At 40.3% G+C, this 21,293-nt stretch overlaps 1 protein-coding gene across 1 annotated transcript in view; it reads left to right on the plus strand.

Annotated features, from left to right (window-relative positions):
- Positions 1–6,875: 6,875 nt before the first annotated feature.
- Positions 6,876–21,293, plus strand: part of LOC134653572 (mucin-2) — a 42,734-nt gene continuing 28,316 nt past the window's right edge. Inside the window, exon 1 of the mRNA XM_063508962.1 lies at positions 6,876–8,092. Within this exon, the coding sequence (XP_063365032.1) occupies positions 7,046–8,092 (1,047 nt within the window). The 5' untranslated portion in view covers positions 6,876–7,045. The remainder of the gene's footprint in view (positions 8,093–21,293) is intronic.

Raw genomic sequence — 21,293 nt, forward strand, 5'->3', positions numbered from 1 at the left:
ACTTAAAAGATCGATCAATTATTTTTTTTAATCCCTCGTAAAAATATTTTTTATCTTTCGTGTAAAAATGCTCCTCCACTGCCGCCTTCAATGCTTCATCGTCAGAAAATTTATTTCCACGCAGATCCTTTTTAAGATTGGGGAGCAAAAAGAAGTCGCTGGGGGCTAAGTCCGGACTATACGGTGGGTGAGTAACAGTTTTAAACCCACGTTCAACAATAGCTGCCTTGGCAATATGAGCAGTATGGACGGGGGCGTTGTCATGCAGAAGCAGAATACCTTTGGTTAACTTTCCTCGCCTCTTTTCTTTAATTACATCCTTTAATTGACGTAGAATGTTAGCGTAGTACTGTCCTGTGATATTTACACCTTTTTCTTTATAATCGATTAGTAATACTCCTTCACAATCCCAAAATATCGTGGCCATGACCTTGCCAGCTGAAGGGATGACCTTCAACTTCTTGGGATGAGCTGAACCCTTAATGTGCCACTGCATGGACTCTTGTTTACTCTCTGGGTCATAATGATGAACCCAGGTTTCATCTCCAGTAACTATTCTTTGCAGCACCTCATCAGGATTTTCACCGCACAGGTCAATAAAATCGGAACAACAAGCTACACGCATGTCTTTTTGAAGCCGAGTCAGCATTCGCGGAACCCATCTTGCACTTACTTTTGACATATTAAGATGGTCATGTATAATATCATGTACGGTACCAATAGAGAGATTGGTTACTTGTGCTATAGATTTTACCTTCACTCGACCATCTTCCAATATAAGTTTTTCCACTTTATCAATATTTTCTTGTGAAGTAGCTACTACAGGCCGGCCAGGTCTAGGGTCATCTTCAATACTCTCCCTTCCGCGTTTAAACTCGCTTGACCACTTTTGAATGGTAGATAAAGAAGGAGCAGACTCACGGTAAACACAATCCATTTCCTCTTTTATGGTTTTTTGATTTTTACCCTGTTTTGTCAAGAATTTTATCACGCATCGATGTTCTAATTTAGTTAACATTGTCAATTCGCACAGGATGTTCATGTTTGTTCAGCAATTGCAGAAAAACAAAAGACTATCTCGGTTCGAATTATACTTTTTTTTAATGTCAATGAATAAACCTTAGCGGCCAGTAACGAAAGAAATTTTAGAAGAGGTCGTAAGATATCAATACCGAGAATATTTTGAACGCCCCTCGTATCAAGCCATTCCTTATCCTACCTTTAAAAACATCTTTTTCAGGGTTCCGTACCCAAAGGGTATAAACGGGACCCTATTACTAAGACTCCTCTATCCGTCTGTCTGTCACCAGGCTGTATCTCATGAACCGTGATAGCTAGGCAGTTGAAATTTTCACAAATAATTAATTTCTGTTGCTGCTATTACAACAAATACTAAAAACAGCATATAATAAATATCTAAGTGGGGCTCCCATACAACAAACGTGATTTATTTGCTGGTTTTTGCGTAATGGTGCGGAACCCTTCCTGCGCGAGTCAGACTCGCACTTGGCCGGTTTTTTATTTTTTACATTAATTTAGGCACAGCCATTGAAGAGTTTCGCTATCCACCATCCGTTCAGAGCAGCTGAATTGTACCTGATGATTTAGTTATCACATTAAAATAAATACGGGTATCGTCCAATACCAAGACTATGCGGCAGTAAATTAAATTTGTAAGATTTTATTGCATAAAATCAGGTATACATTAGTCAAGAAACATAATAGTTTCTTGTCTAATTTACTTCTATCTATACGTAACGCCTATACGGCACCCATACTACATGTTTAATCCAGGAATATTATTTAGAATATAAAATCATGATTATATTTATTTGATTAAGAATGAGATTATTCTTATTCAATTTTTTCATTTCCGTTGATTGATTTTATTCCCGTCAAAATTATTTGAATCATTTTGACGGGAATAAAATCAACATGATTTTATTCTTAGGAATTCTTATTTAAATAATGATTTTATTCTTGAATGCCCAACACTGCTTACTAAGTATATATGTAATTATGTATCTATTTAATTTAATCAAAACTATTTCACCTACCAATGTTATAGATACCCAATGAATATGTATAATGAATTCTGCCCTAGTAGCACGGTCGCATTTTTATCGTTTATCACCATGCCTGTCACGTTCTAACAAGTATGTAAGTGCGATAGTGACGGGCATAGTGATAGTCGATAAAAATGGAACCGTGCTGAGCCCCCTGGTATTAATGAAAGATTTGTAGTATTAAAATAAGTTTATAACTGCTATAGATATATATTTTCTGATCGCTGCATTAAGCGGTACAAGGTAAATTACGACTTAGCTCATACAACTCACCGCATCTGAAAACATTTTAAACTAAAGTCTATTATTTATTCGGTAGACTAAAATGACATTTCGTAGTATGAACATCATGTGTCATTTCATTTCATACTATGAAATGTCATTTTAGTCTACCGAATAAAAAAATAGACTTTAATTGCTTATTATAAAATAAGCTCATAATAACTAGTACATATGTCATTTGTTAAGAATGGTAAAATATCTACCACAATCCGCTAGCGCATGTATCTTTATCACAAAGTGTTTTTTTTTTTAAATCACTTAAGATAAATTATACCTAACTAGGTACCAGTAAAATTACTAGTTAGGTGAAAATTTTTCTTTAAATCAGTCTTTAATCTGTAGGTACATATCAAGTGTGAACCCGAAAATAAAAATAATAATCTAAGTAGCATAAAATATATCTAAATAATAGCAGATATTACTAGGATAGGATGTTGTTTACTTGCAACCCCTTTTCTAAAAATTTCTAAACTAGAATTGACAAAAACAATAGGAACACACAGGTGTAAAGATAAACAAAGGAATGGCCGCGCTGCGCCGCGGCTGTCGTTCTAAAAATAATACTGTAATCGCTCACTTGTTTTCAATTTTAGCTTAAGGACTCAAAGTGCAATATTGTTTGAATTGACAATAAGCGAAGTTACCGGCAAAAAAACTTGTTTGTGCTGGAGGCTTCATAGACCGCCCATGCCAACCACGGTTATTCAATAATAAGTTGAATTTAAGTCTGCGTAAAGTTTACAATCGTTTGAACTGGTTCAAAACCTTATTATGAGGTAACAGCATAGACGGGGTTTTTATTTCGGTTACCGGTAACAGGGGTTAACTCGATCTGATACGGTTACCGAATCAAAGTGTTACCTTATCAGACGGTTACCGTTATGGTAGGGGTTTTTATAACCACTTCTAAAATAACCCTATGAAAAACCCCGGTTAAGGTAACCGGTTCCGGTCCCTGGTTGGGAGTAATCTCCGCGAGCATTTTGCCAGAATGAATTCCAAATTTAGAGCCAAACTCGTGCAATCGGATTTAGTTAAAACACATTAGATCTTATCATCATTGTATTTAAGTTCAAAAAAGCGGTACTTATTTGAGCTAATTAAGTATTTACGCCGTGTTTATGTCGCTTTTGGCTCTTAAAAACACCACAAAACTAATGCTATAGCAAGAAGGGACTATACATTGACGATTCTAGAATTGTAGTAACAACACTACTTAAAAATGATTTACACAATGCCGGTGCTAGCTTTGAGTGACTAAGTCACAAGTACAAGTAACAGGCATAGCGGGACTCTTATCTTGGCGCAAACATTTCGCAAATCGTCGTTCAGTAGCTCTACACGCGTGAAACGTAGCGTACAACTTCTTATCTTTTTACATCCTGCGTGTTGCCACCGATTACTAACACTGTAACCTAAAGAGCAGTGAATTACATCGAAATCATCGTTAACCATATCGCTTTGGGCGATTGTCTTGCTATTTCTGCGGCCCCTCGGTCGGACTTACCGCAGGGCAGTACTAAATTTGTCGAATTCGGACCAAAGTGCGCTTAGCGTGCGTTTGTCGTGTGCGTTTATTTACGCGATGCCCCGCGGCGCTGGCGTTGCTCCAAGAACCCACGGAAATAGCAGCTTTGTCGATGTCATTGTACTAGAGCAGCCCTAAGAAGAATTTCACTGCTCACCCTTTAAAAACTATTCATCGAACTTATTGACCTCATGGACGGCAGCAATACTTGTATTTCGTATGATGTATTTGCGTGAAACAAAAACGCATATACATATAACCAAATAATTTCGGTTGGAATACCAAGACTGTTTTCATAGAAATGTCACAGACATTTAAAGGATTAAAGTTGAAATCTCCTCAGACTTATCTCTAACCTCCTTAAGTGGTTATCGGATTCGATCGGAGACATCAACAAACCACAATATAAGAACACTAAGTAGTCCGTGTAATTAAGTCACTCGTCCCTCTCCTGTTAGGGAGAGGCATATAAGATATACCTATTGGTATATCCTAGGTACCTAGATACAAACACGATACAAAATTGCATTGATACCTTACTTTCGCTAAAACCTGTACCTACCTCTATCTATTTAAGATCTAGTCAATGAGAACATTAAAAAAGTATATACCTACCCTATCTAACCTACCTTTAAGTTACATAATGGCACAAAATATATAAAACACAGGCTTGAGTAGCTACAATGCGATAAAAGAAAAAAAAACATACAAGGTGAACCTATTCCGGGCCCTCTAAATTAGAACGTAGAAGTTGATCAACAAAAAACTAAAGACGATTCGCTCGCCCAACCCCTTTATTTTGCTTGGCCGGCCACTTTTTACTTTTATTCTAAAAATATCGCATTCACGAATGAATTTCGAAAGGAAACGTGATTCCGTCCAAGGTCAGGCAAATTAGTATTCGTGCGGTGTGTTCGCTGTTTGACCGGACGCAAAAACTCGTTGCCGACTCTCGGACGGTCCTGTGACTTTTTCTAATCTTGATTAAGTAGTATGGCCGACGCCCGCGCTGGCTGGTTAACACCTCGCCGTTACACAACTAACGTAATTTAATAGGCACGCACACCTCTGCAATTATGTGAGGAGGATCGTTAATTTTATGATAAAAAGCTTGGGTTTAACCCGCGTAATATTGTTCGCGTTGTTTTGATTCCTTTACGATGAACGTAAAGGAATCAAAACAAAAATTATTTAATTAAGACGATATTTCTATTATCTCTTGCATCTTTAAGCAATAGTTACACAGATTTCGTCATCGCCATTTCATTTCCGAGTTTATGGTTGTTTAGTTATTTTGCTATAGCATGTTATGGTTCGTACCTACTGTAGGTAACCTACTCGATTGCCAATATATGCAGTTATGAGTTACTACGTCCACACCACGTATAGACGTATAGAGGATGCATAATTCATCCACGTCCGTCATCGTCATCAGAAATTGAGCAATTATTTTGAGTGATAAATTCGAAAATCGATTTGCTTTGTGGTTTACCTTTATCGTCATGAATACTCAGAATTCTTTCTCTACATACCTATAGTTTTCCTGGGAAGTTTACTTTCATATTGTTAAAACTGGGACTTAGTTTTGTCATTGTCAGTTTAGGGTAGAGAATTGGTTGAAGTGCGTGGGGTCGCATTACACCCCAAACTAGCGTCTATTGAGCGTCGGCGTCTTTTCAGCGCTGTGGGAAATAGAGTCGCTGCGCAGTTGCGACAACGTTGCGTCGAGCAGCAGCCATAGAGTTAGCCATAGAGCCGAGGGACGCTCGGGAGACGGTGTGGGGTGGCCCTTACAATCCGTAAGCTTTAAGAATGATCTTCGGTTTTCGGATGAAATCGGTCGTAATCGTGATCATGACAATGATACACGTTTTTGATTTAGTTGGAGACCAACACGCAAAACGAGCAGTTGATACCCCCAACCCATATTATTCTTACACAACGAAAGTTTTTATTACCTACCTAAGTACCTCGCCTTTATTAGATATAAGTATTTATCTAATAAATCAATGCAAGTTACAGGTATGTATTAGGGCAACTTCTATCAATTGATCCAAATCATTTCAATTTGTCAATTTCAATCTAACTTAATAAGATTTTTTTTCAATATCTCCCTTACCTGTATATATATACCTTACCTGTACGTTACATTACATTAAAACAAAATAACGAACAAATAGGTAGCAGTAGCAGTGATTTTTAGATGTAGGAGACTTCTCTTCAAAGATTACGGGAAATCCGACTCATACCTGTACGTAAATATTTAAATACATACGAAGTGTGTAGGTAGGTATACCATACCACCTATCAAGTTGTAAGTGCAAACTCCTGAAGCCGTACTTACGACGCAGGTGAATGAATCATTGAAGGGTTATTATCCTCCAGTCTGATCTATACAAAATACTTTATACATACATATGTAATATAAATAGGTAAAATTATACGCAAAATTATACTCATAAGAAAATAAGAAATCATTCAGTTGTTTTTAAAGTCGCGCTGACCTTTGGCCTACCGTTTGAAAGACGAATGTAAATATTTTGAAAAGATTTAAAAACCAGTTTCACTTTAGTGAAGGAATGTAGGTACAAGAAAAGTAAAACAAGCTCCACAAAAATGCCACAATCATAAAGACGGCAACAAAATATACCCAAGATTGTTTGACCCATTTCGCCCGCCCGCAATAATGTCGTTATGTGAACCCAAACTAAATTTTCCATTTCATTTGACACCCTGGTAAAATATCAAAAAAACCCTATCGAAATTACGGTCAAGTCCACCTAACAATGTTGCGAGTTATTGTCCGTATTACCGAGGTTTCCTAGTGCAATACTCGTAGTGTCGGTGCAGACACTGCACAGTTAACTAGTACGGTATTGTTATTGTTATGGTCGTGCCGTGTGATATAGCAACCGGCTTCAATCATAACCTCAAAGCTGGGGGTCGGTGTAGCGGAGGGCGCGCGCCGCTCAATGTTGTCGCGCATGCGTCGGCCCCGCACCAGCCCCCACGGCGCACAAAGCGACGGCACCGCGATGCCAGGCGTCGAGCCCTCGCCACGCTAGCGACCGCGACTGCTGCCACCTCAGCCGAGACAAAATATGTGATAGCAGTGCATGTGACAACGTAACTGTAGTGTTTCTTTTCAGAATACTTAACTTCCGCTAACATGTACAAGACGGTTCGGCATGGCGAAAACAGCCTGCAGTACACCATTCTGCCGCAAACTGAGGAGGTGCTCAATAACAGCGGCCTTAAAGGCAAAGGCCGTGATTATAGCCCCTCGATCCATGTTCGACACTCTCGGAAAAGATCGTCAGTGAAATATATTCTGCTTGTGATATTCGGTATAATAGTAGCGTTGGCGTTGGCATCTATTCCACTTTATGTTATGAACGGAGCCCTGTACGCTCGCAGGAGCCAGCAAGACGTGATTACGTCTTCGCCTCATACGCCAGGTGGAAGGGATATAGTGAAGTCGCGCAAAAAGGATCTTAAGGAGATATCGCCAGAACTGCTTTCAACACTAATATCAAAACTTGAAACGACTTCGACTACTACATCTCCCACCACTGCATCTACGACAGTTGCCACAACTATAATTAGTGAAAGAGCAACGACACCTCCATGGACTATGCCCGCTTTAAGGTCGTGGAAAAGCTCGACGTCTTCTACAACTATTCCTCCCATTCCGACTGAAGATATTGAGGAGATACCCCTTATAGGCACTCCCTCTGGTAGCATTCGACGTCTCGATCAGTACATGTCGAATAAACCATGGGAGACAAATAGTAATAATGTAATACCACTAAAACCTACTGTAACACCCGAACCAACAGTGCGGAATATGTACAGATACTACTCCCGGTCATTCGTTCCGTCAGTTAAAACACCAACTGATCCCCCAAAAGTGTTTGAGGATGTGCTAATTACTACGAAGGGTACTACGACGCGTGCCCCTGTGACGACCGAGATCACGACCACCAGTGACTCTAAAATGAGTGAAGATTGGAAGGATACTCTGCTTTCGGTTGAGGATGAAGAGAGTTTCAAGTCACTGGAAGTGGATGAGGTGTTCTCCCTTCCGCCGCTGAAGCCGAACACCGATGGACCAAATGCCGACGGTGACGAAGTGACGGTGTCCAAGGCGGGCGACGGAACGTGGTACGGGGCACGGTGGCCTTTCGTGGACACGTCATCATACTTTCAATGGACGGTGAGTACGATTGCAATATTTCCTTTTTTACATAAGAAACTTCTCATGTCTGATCGAAGTGTGCACCAAGCATGTATCCCTACAATTGGGTTCATTTCAGAGTAGTTACTTACATGTAAATGATTGCGAAAGCGGACATGAAAACCGCTGCTACAAGTTAATAGAGTAGTGGTACCGTAATCGCGGTTGGGTTGCGAATTTTGAGGTGACACAACATGGCAAATGACCACATTAAGGTAATATTTATCGTATTAACTTAACGTATTGGGAGACAAATATGATATCATAAATAAAATGTTGTATCAACACACGATACTGGTTGCAAGGCAATTGAGGACAGTCAGTCCCTGGCGAGGACACGAATTACATAACCCGATTACTTTGCGGATATGAGAGAAAGTTTTAATACAACTAGATACCTACTCCCGAGAGACAATTTTCCCGGGTCTCTGGCATTGAATCTGCACTAGTTTTTTTTATTACAGTATTGAGAAAAAAGATTAGGTAACTTTATAATATTCGAATTACTTACCCTGTCTTCCTAGTATGCTTATGGCAGACAAAAATTAGGCATCCGAAAGCTTTAAAAGAATCTTCATACTTTTTGAATACTACTCGTACTACTACGGAAGATTATTATACCTACCTTCTCTCTGAGAACACTAACTAAGATACATAGCTTAGCTATGTAAACTTGAGTAGTAAGATACCTACCGGCAGGGTTAATTTCGCTTTAAGTTCCCTTTCCCAACGAAAACATCAAGGTATAGCAAGCCTGAAATGAGGCTCCGTTCATTTTCTCCCAAGCAGCTCATAAATTAGGCGCCTCGTCTACGGAGCGGCATATTGCTCTCCACTCCAAGTTAATTTGAGAGTTTAAAACCTCAGAACACATTTAGCCGTGTCATTACAACGCAACGTGAGTGTGAAATGTTGCCTGACACGTAATATCTGTTCGTGTAGGTATTATTACAAGCGTGTTGCAAACGTGGAAACGCGGGAGATGTCATGAAGCTCACAATCAGGGATCGGATACCGGTATTTTTTGTATGGGAACGGAAACGGTATTTTTTCGTTCTTTGCTAATTACTTCATTTCTAATTAGGCAATCTAATAATACGAAGTCGTAACCTAAAAACACAACTGAGTCCTACATTTTGAGTATAAAATAATTCGAAAAATATGGTTACTTCTAAGTTTTTGCAAAAAACCGGTTCCGATCCCTGCTCACAATAGCCCCTTTTGAATACTGTTTTGCAAGAGCTAGGTTTTCCCGGGCGACTCTTCAGCCTTGGTATTTTGTTCTCGCACATTACAATGAGCCTAAAGTGCACTAGCTAAAGCGTGCTAAACCGCAACAAATAAGTCTACATAGATAGATATGTAGATTACCGGCGCGATTCGGGAAATGATTTAGAGATTCACTAGATATGAAATAGTAAAGATATGTGACGTTCCACGGCAAAAGGTACCATGGCCCCGGCTGAATATTGGAGCGGCTTTAATAATAGCGTAAGCGCCAGCCGCCATAAGGTACCTTTTACCATGGAACGTCACATATCTTTACTATTTCATATCTAGTGAATCTCTAATTCATTTCCCGAATTGCGCCGTAGGTACATATCTAAAACAATAATATATATATATATTAATAAGTCTGGGTACATATTAGGTATATGTATATCGGAGGCAGATCGTAAAATCGGCCATATCGAGATATTCCTAGGCACACCATGAAACGCCGCCATTTCATGATCTGACTAGCGACTACCAGCCATATCGTTCAAACATCAACGTTTGACGATTTGCCTAGCGACGTTTAGGCATATCAAATAACTAGAGTGTGATATTCCTAGGCAGATCATGAAACGCCGGCATTTCATGATTTGCCTAGCGACGACCAGCCATATCGTGCAAACTTCAAGGGGTGATATTCCTAGGCAGATCATGAAACGCCGGCATTTCATGATCTGCCTAGCGACGACCAGCCATATCGTGCAAACTTCAAGGGGTGATATTCCTAGGCAGATCATGAAACGCCGGCATTTCATGATCTGCCTAGCGACGACCAGCCATATCGTGCTAACCTCAAGGGGTGATATTCCTAGGCAGATCATGAAACGCCGGCATTTCATGATCTGCCTAGCGACCACCAGCCATATCGTGCAAACCTCAAGGGGTGATATTCCTAGGCAGATCATGAAACGCCGGCATTTCGTGATCTGCCTAGCGACGACCAGCCATATCGTGTAAACCTCAATGAGTGATATTCCTAGGCAGATCATGAAACGCCGGCATTTCATGATCTGCCTAGCGACCACCAGCCATATCGTGCAAACCTCAAGGGGTGATATTCCTAGGCGGATCATGAAACGCCGGCATTTCATGATCTGCCTAGCGCGACCATCAGCCATATCGTGCAAACCTCAATGGGTGATATTCCTAGGCAGATCATGAAACGCCGGCATTTCATGATCTGCCTAGCGACCACCAGCCATATCGAGCAAACCTCAAGGCTCAAAAGGAACGTAAACTTGTATTAAAAGGTACGATCTGGCAACACTGGACTCGGACGCAGCGCCATATAGAATGCAGCGCCACCAGTGGCAAAAAATGCAATTATTTTACGATGCGATCGATATGAATGAAGCTAGGAATTCGAAAAATACATTGCTCCCATCGATCTGCCGAATCTTTTATAAGACAGGTCGTGATATGCCTGAGTTAATTTTAGTCAGATCATGAAATGGCGGCGTTTCATGATATGCCTAGGAATATCTCATCAATTATTTTACGATGCGCCCGGTATGAAGCTAGGAATATCAAAGAATACATTGGTCTGACCGATCTGCCGCCTCTTTTATAAGGCAGATCGTGATACGCCTGGGTTAATCTTAGTCAGATCATGAAATGGCGGCGTTTCATGATATGCCTAGGAATATCTCGATATGCCCGATTTTATGATCTGCCGCCGACATGTAGATTTATTTGTATTAATTAGTCTATTCATCTGTGTTTTGTTTTCAAGTAAGTACCTAAGTAGGTACCTGGAGTATATTGTAAAAAATACAACACCTTGAAGATATTTATCCATTTATTTTCTTGTCTTCTTCCAATTCACAATAATCTCTTCTCTTGACAACCGCCTGCTAGCACGACTCAACAACCAAAGAGAGCTGTCCGCCAAGTGTCTTTCTTTTTATACCCAACCAATAACAGTCTTCAATTTCAAACTACCCTTAACTTTAAAAACTTATTAAGTAGGTATGCTAGGTCTTATTTCAAACTACCCGTAACTTTAAAAACGAATTAAATAGGTATGCTAAATACCAAAAACCCTACACTCGTCCATCCTGACTCCGTGTATGTCCTCATACACGTGCCAGGTGGAAACCCTACACTTGGCCGACAGACTACGTATACTACTTAACAGTGGATACACTAATCGCATAGGATACGAAACAGTTTCAATCAGGTATCAGCATGTCAAAATCTCAAAAACATCATCTAAATAACCTTTCGTATGCCTGCCACACAATTTGGACTAGAATTTACAGTTTCAAGGTTATTAATTCAGTTGTAAATTTTGACTAAAGCATACGAAGGGTTAAAATTGTTACTCTTCTGCCGGAGACATCCTGCTGGAGACGGCTCGCACCGGACTCTGGCGGCGCGAGGCGGGCTCCTGCTGGAGACGGCTCGCACCGGACTCTGGCGGCGCGAGGCGGGCTCCTGCTGGAGACGGCTCGCATCGGACTCAGGCGGCGCGAGGCGGGGGACGTCGGTAGAGGTGCGGCGCTCAACTTGCTAAAAATATCCAACATTGGGTTAATAATCACAACAGTGTACACCTTGACTAGTAATTCAGGGTAACAGATCATTAATTGCCATTTATTATTCGATTTTCATGAGTAATGATCATCTCTATCTGCAGGTAGATAGTACACGAACCAATTCAATTCTCGTGACTGAAACAACAGAGTACACGAACCAATTCAATTCTCGTGACTGAAGCACTATCAATCTTCCTGCCATATATAATATGAACCAGTTCAAATCTTTTCTAAAATGGTAGTAGGTACTTAGCTGTGTCAGCACACGAATCAAATCAAATTCTCGTGGCTTCAACATCATTTTCCATTATCATGTCAAGAAATCTTCAATTATAAACCTCACTCTTGAGACAGGAATATTTCCCGAGAACCTTTCAGTAACTTTAACCCTGACTATAATTTATAAAATATTACTATGATGAATAACAGCGATAATTAAGTAATTATTGTGTACAACTTGACCTATTATGTTCCCATTATCAATGCATTAATCATCTGGTACTAAAAACCTATACCTAATAGCTCCCCTCCCAATGTTTTCAGAGAAGGTCGTATATTCTAGCTTGTTAGGATTTATCCAAGCTGACAAAGTACTTAGTCCATCAATTGCAAGACGCGTTGGGATTTTCAGACTATTAGATTTTTTTATAATATGCATATTGTTTTATGAAAGACTTGAACAGTATATTAATTCACTAAACGTCTTTACAGCATACCAAATCCCGCAGTTCGGGAATAAACATAGCACCTAAATAGGCGTGTTTCCGCAGAAAAAGGACCAGTAATATTTTCTCTACACGTTGAATTAAATAAATTATACGTTTCAAATGTTACATGGCAGACATAAACGATAGAACTGCAAAAACCTGATGTTTTACCTATCCGTACCTTCCGACTTGTTCTAGAATACAATCAAAAATGTATACCATGGAATCGCATATTTTGTAACTGAAATATGGTATCATTTAACTACTGGGGTGATTACGACGACGTTGTAATTATGTTTAGGTTGTAAGAAAACTGCCCACGCAACATGTATCACCAATATCCACTCAGAGATTTCTTCAAGGAAATACTTGCGTTAATTGAGATCTACATACTGGAGCTTCGCCTTTTTGTAAACATAAAATATTAAGAATAAATCTTTTAATTACGATTTGCGCACTAGTATAAATATAATTATCAAATTTCAAGTTCGGCAGTAAGTAAAGTATAAAAGTGAATTCTTTACCGCAATACGTGTCTTTAATAACCTCCCAGTTGAAATTAATATCTCTTATTATTAAATTATCTCTTAAAAACTGCCTCAATGGTAATCTACTATTATTTGACGAGTTTTTTATAGTTCATGCATTATTTAATATATCAGCTTATCTAGTAATGAGATAATGTTTATTATTGTACATCTATTTTTATCAAGTCTTAATTTAAACATAATATTTAAACATAAAAATATAACCAATAAGAGGCCATCACTCCTCCTCGATCTCGGTTTAATTGTGGTGAGTTCTACAGGTTCAACCATGCACTCTTCATTATCGCTTATATTAAAATCATCATATTAAAATCATTTCAATGTAATGCTGCAACATTAACTGCAGTAACCTATGAATTAAAAATATGATTCAATAATTCAATGATTCAATAATTCAACAATTCAACGATTCTACATTTCAATAATTCAACGATTCTACAATTCAATAATTCAACGATTCTACAATTCAATAATTCAACGATTCTACAATTCAATAATTCAACGATTCTACAATTCAATAATTCAACGATTCTACAATTCAATAATTCAACGATTCTACAATTCAATAATTCAACGGTTCTACAATTCAATAATTCAACGATTCTACAATTCAATAATTCAACGATTCTACAATTCAATCAACCAACGATTCTACAATTCAATCAACCAACGATTCTACAATTCAATCAACCAACGATTCTACTGTGGTGAACTAGCCTAACGAGATAAGAGAAACAAGCTAGTTCCACATTAATTATATATTGTCAAATAACGGCACACAAGAGTCACAAGCACAAAGGAAAGAAGTAAGAGTACAAAGCACAGCACAGTATAGTTGAAGAGATAGTCAGAGTAAGCACAGAAGATAGGAAAAGCACATAAAGAAAGTTTACATAAAAAGGCAAAAACTATAAGCGTATTCGGCGCGCACGCAAACCGAATATAAAGCAAGCGAGTCGGCGCGTAAGCATTAACCGTTAGCTCGGGGGGCGCGAGCGCATGCGTCCAGCCTCGAGAGTGGTAAATTGCCGACTGGCTGGGATTTCCGAGCGCGCACGAATGCGCGCTCGGGCCGCCGATCTACGGCGAAGCAAACCGAGCGATAAAGCAAGTACTTGTACGCTGCGCTCGCGTCGCGCGGAGACGCAACGGCATTTGAATATTAAGTATCTTAATATTATTTATAAAAATACTAATAATTAAAACACCTGTCGCCACATCAGCCCCCCCGAGACCTTTAAGGTCGATAATAATCGGGGAAACGTATATGGCGACCAGAACGAGACACTTTAGGTTCAGAAGGAACGGAAACTGAGCTAGGTACCACGGTCGATGACGTTTTGGTAGGGCCAGACGGTTCTGACAGAATGTAGGCAGGTTTTAACCTATCAACGGTAATAGAAACTTCCCTGCCGGCGACGTCAACCCTATAATACTTATCCGACCTATCAACTACTCGGTAGGGGCCAGCATACGGTGGCTGAAGCGACCTACGAACAAAATCTTGTCGCACAAAAACATGAGTTGCAGTTGCCAAGTCCTTATAAATAAACACTTTGGCTGAGCCATGACGATTAACCGTTATCGGTTGCAACTTTTTCATGTGCTGGCGCAAACGCGATAAGAAATCGGTATAGTCCGTCAGTTGGTCAGGTGTCGGTTGCAATAAGTCGCTGGGAAGTCTTAACGTCTCGCCGTAAACTAACTCGGCGGTCGAAGCAGACAAATCCTCCTTCCATGCACTTCGTATCCCTAAAAGTACAAGTGGAAGGGTTTCAGTCCAACATTCATCTGCGTGGCACATTATGGCAGCCTTGAGTTGGCGGTGGAACCTTTCCACGAGGCCATTCGCTGCCGGATGATACGCAGTAGTTTGCAAGTGACGAGACCCAGTCATTGTTGCTATCTGACGGAATAAATTGGAGTCAAATTGCCTGCCCCTGTCGGTAGTGATATTTTGAGGGCAACCAAAACGCGCAACCCACGTCGAAATAAAGGCTTTGGCAACACTTTCCGCTGTAATGTCATACAATGGTACTGCCTCAGGCCAACGTGTAAACCTATCTACGGCCGTGAGACAGTATTTAAAACCATTCGACACAGGCAAAGGGCCAACTAGATCGACGTGGACGTGCGAGAACCTACCAGAGGGTGGCTTGAAATCGTGAACCGGGGCGTGCACATGGCGTGCAACTTTAGACCGCTGGCACGCAATACACGCGCGCGCCCATATCCTACAATCTTTCTTAACCCCTGGCCACACGTAACGCTCAGTCACCAATCGAATAGTATTCCTAGCGCTAGGGTGACTGAGTCCATGGAGGGTATCAAAAACTTGTTTCCGGAACTCCGATGTAATGAAGGGACGCGGGGCTGGCCGGGACACATCACAAAATAATTTGACAGATCCAAATGATATTTTTTCTAAATTCAGAGATGAACCGCCATTGATCAAGTCCCGAAGCTCTGTATCCGTGGCCTGTGACGTAGCCAAAACCTGTAAGTCAAGTCCGTCTGTGATGGCGTCAATCCTCGATAGTGAGTCCGCGACGACGTTCTCTTCACCCGATATATACCGGATATCTGAGGTAAACTGTGAGATAAAATCTAAATACCGGAATTGCCGCGGAGAACACGAATCGAGGGACTTCTTAAAAGCGGAGACTATAGGTTTATGGTCAGTGAGTATAAAAAACGGTTTCAACTCGATCATGAACCTGAAGTACTTCACTGACTCATAAATGGCTAAAAGTTCGCGATCGTAAGCGCTATACCTCGTCTGAGCAGGTGTCAATTTGCGAGAGAAAAATCCCAATGGTTGCCAATGTCCCTCAACCTGCTGCTGGATCACAGAACCAATCGCGAAATCTGAAGCGTCTGTAACAACCGCTAGAGGAGCGGCAGGGTCCGGATGCGCCAGGAGAGCGGCGTTTGCAATACTTGACTTGCAAGCATTAAAAGCCTCTTCTGACTCCGGAGTCCAGACAACTGGGCTGTTGCTCTTCACCCCTGGACCGCTTAGCAGTGCATGGAGAGGAGCTTGCAATCTAGCAGCACCAGTAATAAATCGCCTGTAGAAATTAAGTGCCCCTAAGAAACGCCTCAGATCCTTAATCGTTTTAGGCCTAGGAAAATCTTGAATAGCCTTTACCCTAGCTCCTATAGGCTTAGTACCCTCCGACGAAACTAGGTATCCTAAAAACTCTACCTCAGGTACCGCAAATACACATTTGTTTGCGTTAAGCAGAATACCGTGGTCATTGAAACGCTCAAAAACAGCTCGTAAATGCGTTTCATGTTCTGAGTCGTCGGCAGAGGCTACCAAAACGTCGTCGATAAACGGAAAACAGAAATCAAGACCCCTAAGAACTTCATCAATAAACCGTTGGAATGTTTGCGCCGCATTGCGCAAACCAAAACTCATAAATGGGAATTCGAAAAGTCCAAAGGGTGTCGTGATTGCCGTTTTCGGAACGTCCTCGGGCGCGACGGGAATCTGATTATATGCGCGCACTAAATCCAACTTGCTAAATACCTTGCATTTAAAAAGATTATGCGAGAAATCAGCGATGTGCCGCACTGGGTACCTATCGGGAACAGTCCGTGCGTTAAGAGCGCGATAATCGCCACAAGGACGCCAGCCGTTGTCCTTTTTAGGTACCAAGTGCAGCGGGGACGACCAAGGACTCTCCGATCGTCGCGCAATACCCGAGCGCACCATATCTTCAAACTCCCGTTTCGCGATTTTGAGGCGATCCGGTGCCAAACGCCGTGGCCTTGAAAATACAGGCGCACCTGGCGTAGTCTTGATAAAGTGCTGCGTCTGGTGTTTACATTTACGCTCCTGAGGATTACCGGCAGGCTTAATAATGTCCGGGTATTCCTCAAGTAAGGTATGAAACGGCGTATTACCAGAAATTACTTTAATCTGCGCGCAAGCACAAGCTGAAGCATCCACACCGGCTGATGAGAGCAAAGTTATTCCATCGACTAACCGGGCATATCGAACATCGACAAGCAAATTATAAAACGAGAGAAAATCCACCCCGATAATAGGTTTGCTCACATCAGCGATTACAAAGCGCCAACAAAACATACGGCGTAAATTAAAATCAAGCGACAAAGTAAGCCAGCCATAAGTGCTAATGGTAGTGTTATTTGCAGCATAAAGTTCATAATCGGTTTTAATATGACGACGTTGCGCACGCAAAAAACTAACCGGAAAAACACATAGATCGGACCCGGTGTCCACCAAAAACTGCAATTTAGTTTTTGCGTCAGTAACAAATAAACGCTTTGACACTGGAACACTTTCACTGGCATCGGACCCGGTGTCCACCAAAAACTGCAATTTAGTTTTTGCGTCAGTAACAAATAAACGCTTTGACACTGGAACACTTTCACTGGCCGCTACGAGCGACCGATCTACAAGTTTTTTGAGTACGCACAGGGGGAAATGCACTTATCTGCCTTGTCCGCATACTTGTAGTGGTACCAGCACAGGCGCTGGCCGTCGCCGCTGGGCTTGCCCGCCCGCGGCCGGCTCCTGGAACGATTACGTGGCTTGCCGCGGGACCTCGACCGGGGCTGGCCCTGGCGGCCCCGGGAGGTGGACATCGCGTCAAGCCTTGACGCCAACGCGTCAATTTTCTGGTGCAACTGGTCGATTACAGACCCAGGAACGCTCGATGACGATGCCGCAGCCACCTGGTAACCAGGTCCGGGCGGTGTAACTTCATGCACCTTGTCCGCCATCTGGGCCACGGTATCCAAGGGCAAATTATCCTGGTAAGCGACTATGCTCTGCAACACCGTAGGTAATCGACTCATCCACAAGTGGCGAATAAAATCATCCGGATAATCTGCACCCGCTAAGCTCCGGATATGCCGCAGGAACTGGCTCGGCTTCCGGTCACCGAGCTCTTCTTTCGACATCAACTGCTTTAAACGCTCCTGCTTAGAACTTGACAAACGAGCTATAAGTTCCCTCTTAAGCGTACCATATTTATCACTCGCCGGCGGATTTGTAATAATGTCTTCCACTTCAACCGCGTATTTATACTCCAAAACGGATATGGCGTGATAAAACTTGGTAGTATCGCTCGTAATCTTTGTCAACGTAAACTGGCCATCAAGCTGAGCGAACCACATAGTCGGCTTATCCGGATAAAACGGCGGCGGCTTAACACTTATGTGGCTAACGGACGACTCACTAGTACTGGCCCCCGCCCCAGGGACCCCAGGTGCCGGTGGGTCATCGTCAGACATTTCCAATTTACAAAAAATTACAACGTCTATTAAAAACTTTAAACTGTACTCAAAACTCCAAAGACGAAATGTTTGTTAAAAGGTAAAACTCAATAAATGTTTGTAAAAATTTAAAATACAAACGTTCGTTACAAATTAAAATTTAAAAATGGCCGTTACACGGTAGAATTTAAAAACGTCCGTTATACGGTAAAATTTAAAATATGTCCGTTACACAACTGTCCAACTCAACAGAGGTCACCAATTATGTGGTGAACTAGCCTAACGAGATAAGAGAAACAAGCTAGTTCCACATTAATTATATATTGTCAAATAACGGCACACAAGAGTCACAAGCACAAAGGAAAGAAGTAAGAGTACAAAGCACAGCACAGTATAGTTGAAGAGATAGAGTAAGCACAGAAGATAGGAAAAGCACATAAAGAAAGTTTACATAAAAAGGCAAAAACTATAAGCGTATTCGGCGCGCACGCAAACCGAATATAAAGCAAGCGAGTCGGCGCGTAAGCATTAACCGTTAGCTCGGGGGGCGCGAGCGCATGCGTCCAGCCTCGAGAGTGGTAAATTGCCGACTGGCTGGGATTTCCGAGCGCGCACGAATGCGCGCTCGGGCCGCCGATCTACGGCGAAGCAAACCGAGCGATAAAGCAAGTACTTGTACGCTGCGCTCGCGTCGCGCGGAGACGCAACGGCATTTGAATATTAAGTATCTTAATATTATTTATAAAAATACTAATAATTAAAACACCTGTCGCCACACTACAATTCAATCAACCAACGATTCTACAATTCAATCAACCAACGATTCTACAATTCAATAATTCAACGATTCTACAATTCAATAATTCAACGATTCTACAATTCAATAATTCAACGATTCTACAATTCAATAATTCAACGATTCTACAATTCAATAATTCAACGATTCTACAATTCAATAATTCAACGATTCTACAATTCAATCAACCAACGATTCTACAATTCAATCAACCAACGATTCTACAATTCAATCAACCAACGATTCTACAATTCAATCAACCAACGATTCTACAATTCAATCAACCAACGATTCTACAATTCAATCAACCAACGACTCTACAATTCAATCAACCAACGACTCTACAATTCAATCAACCAACGACTCTACAATTCAATCAACCAATGACTCTACAATTCAATCAACCAATTACTATAATTCAAGCCCAATAACTATAATTCAAGCCCAATGACTATAATTCAAGCCCAATGACTATGAATTATGACTATAATTCAATCAACCAATGACTCGATCATTCAATAAACCAAACGACTCGATCATTCAATAAACCAAACGACTCCATCATTCAATAAACCAAACGACTCGATCATTCAATAAACCAAACGATTCGATCATTCAATAAACCAAACGACTCGATCATTCAATAAACCAAACGACTCGATCATTCAATAAACCAAACGACTCGATCATTCAATAAACCAAACGACTCGATCATTCAATAAACCAAACGACTCGATCATTCAATAAACCAAACGACTCGATCATTCAATAAACCAAACGACTCTATAATTCAATAAACCAAACGACTCTATAATTCAATAAACCAAACGACTCTATAATTCAATAAACCAAACGACTCTATAATTCAATAAACCAAATTACTCTATAATTCAATAAACCAAATGACTATAATTCAATAAACCAAATGACTATAATTCAATAAACCAAATGACTCTATAATTCAATAAACCAAATGACTCTATAATTCAATAAACCAAATGACTATAATTCAATAAACCGAATGACTCTATAATTCAATAAACCAAATGACTCTATAATTCAATAAACCAAATGACTCTATAATTCAATAAACCAAATTACTCTATAATTCAATAAACCAAATGACTATAATTCAATAAACCAATGACTCTATAATTCAATAAACCAATGACTCTATAATTCAATAAACCAATGACTCTATAATTCAATAAACCAATGACTCTATAATTCAATAAACCAATGACTCTATAATTCAATAAACCAATGACTCTATAATTCAATAAACCAATGACTCTATAATTCAATAAACCAATGACTCTATAATTCAATAAACCAATGACTCTATAATTAAATAAACCAATGACTATAATTCAATAACCAAATGACTCTATAATTCAATAAACCAAATGACTCTATAATTCAATAAACCAAATGACTCTATAATTCAATAAACCAAATGACTCTATAATTCAATAAACCAAATGACTCTATAATTCAATAAACCAAATGACTCTATAATTCAATAAACCAAATGACTCTATAATCCAATAAACCAAATGACTATCAATACTAGATACTAGATACTCGATACTAGATACTCGATACTAGATACTCGATACTAGATACTCGATACTCGATACTCGATACTCGATACTCGATACTCGATACTCGATACTCGATACTCGATACTCGATACTCGATACTCGATACTCGATACTCGATACTCGATACTCGATACTCGATACTCGATACTCGATACTCGATACTCGACCAATAAATAAACAAAGCAACAAATCAATCAATTCACAGAAAATGTGCCGTTAATGAGCTAATTATTGTCCAATTTTGTTTATAATCAGATGGCATTATAAATGTGGAGCTTCCTTGCAGTTCAAATAGAAATCACAAAAGTTGGTCAAAGGTCTGACCGGCTGAGAACCACTCATAGATCGTATCTATTATTTCGTAAGATAAGATATATACGCGTTATTATATCGCATTGACATATTTAGGCAAAAATTTCTCATAATTGGTACACAAGTAATAGTTTCTATCGGTTCATCAAAT

Source organism: Cydia amplana, chromosome 13 (genome assembly GCF_948474715.1).
Source record: "Cydia amplana chromosome 13, ilCydAmpl1.1, whole genome shotgun sequence".
In the NCBI taxonomy this organism is placed as follows: domain Eukaryota; kingdom Metazoa; phylum Arthropoda; class Insecta; order Lepidoptera; family Tortricidae; genus Cydia; species Cydia amplana.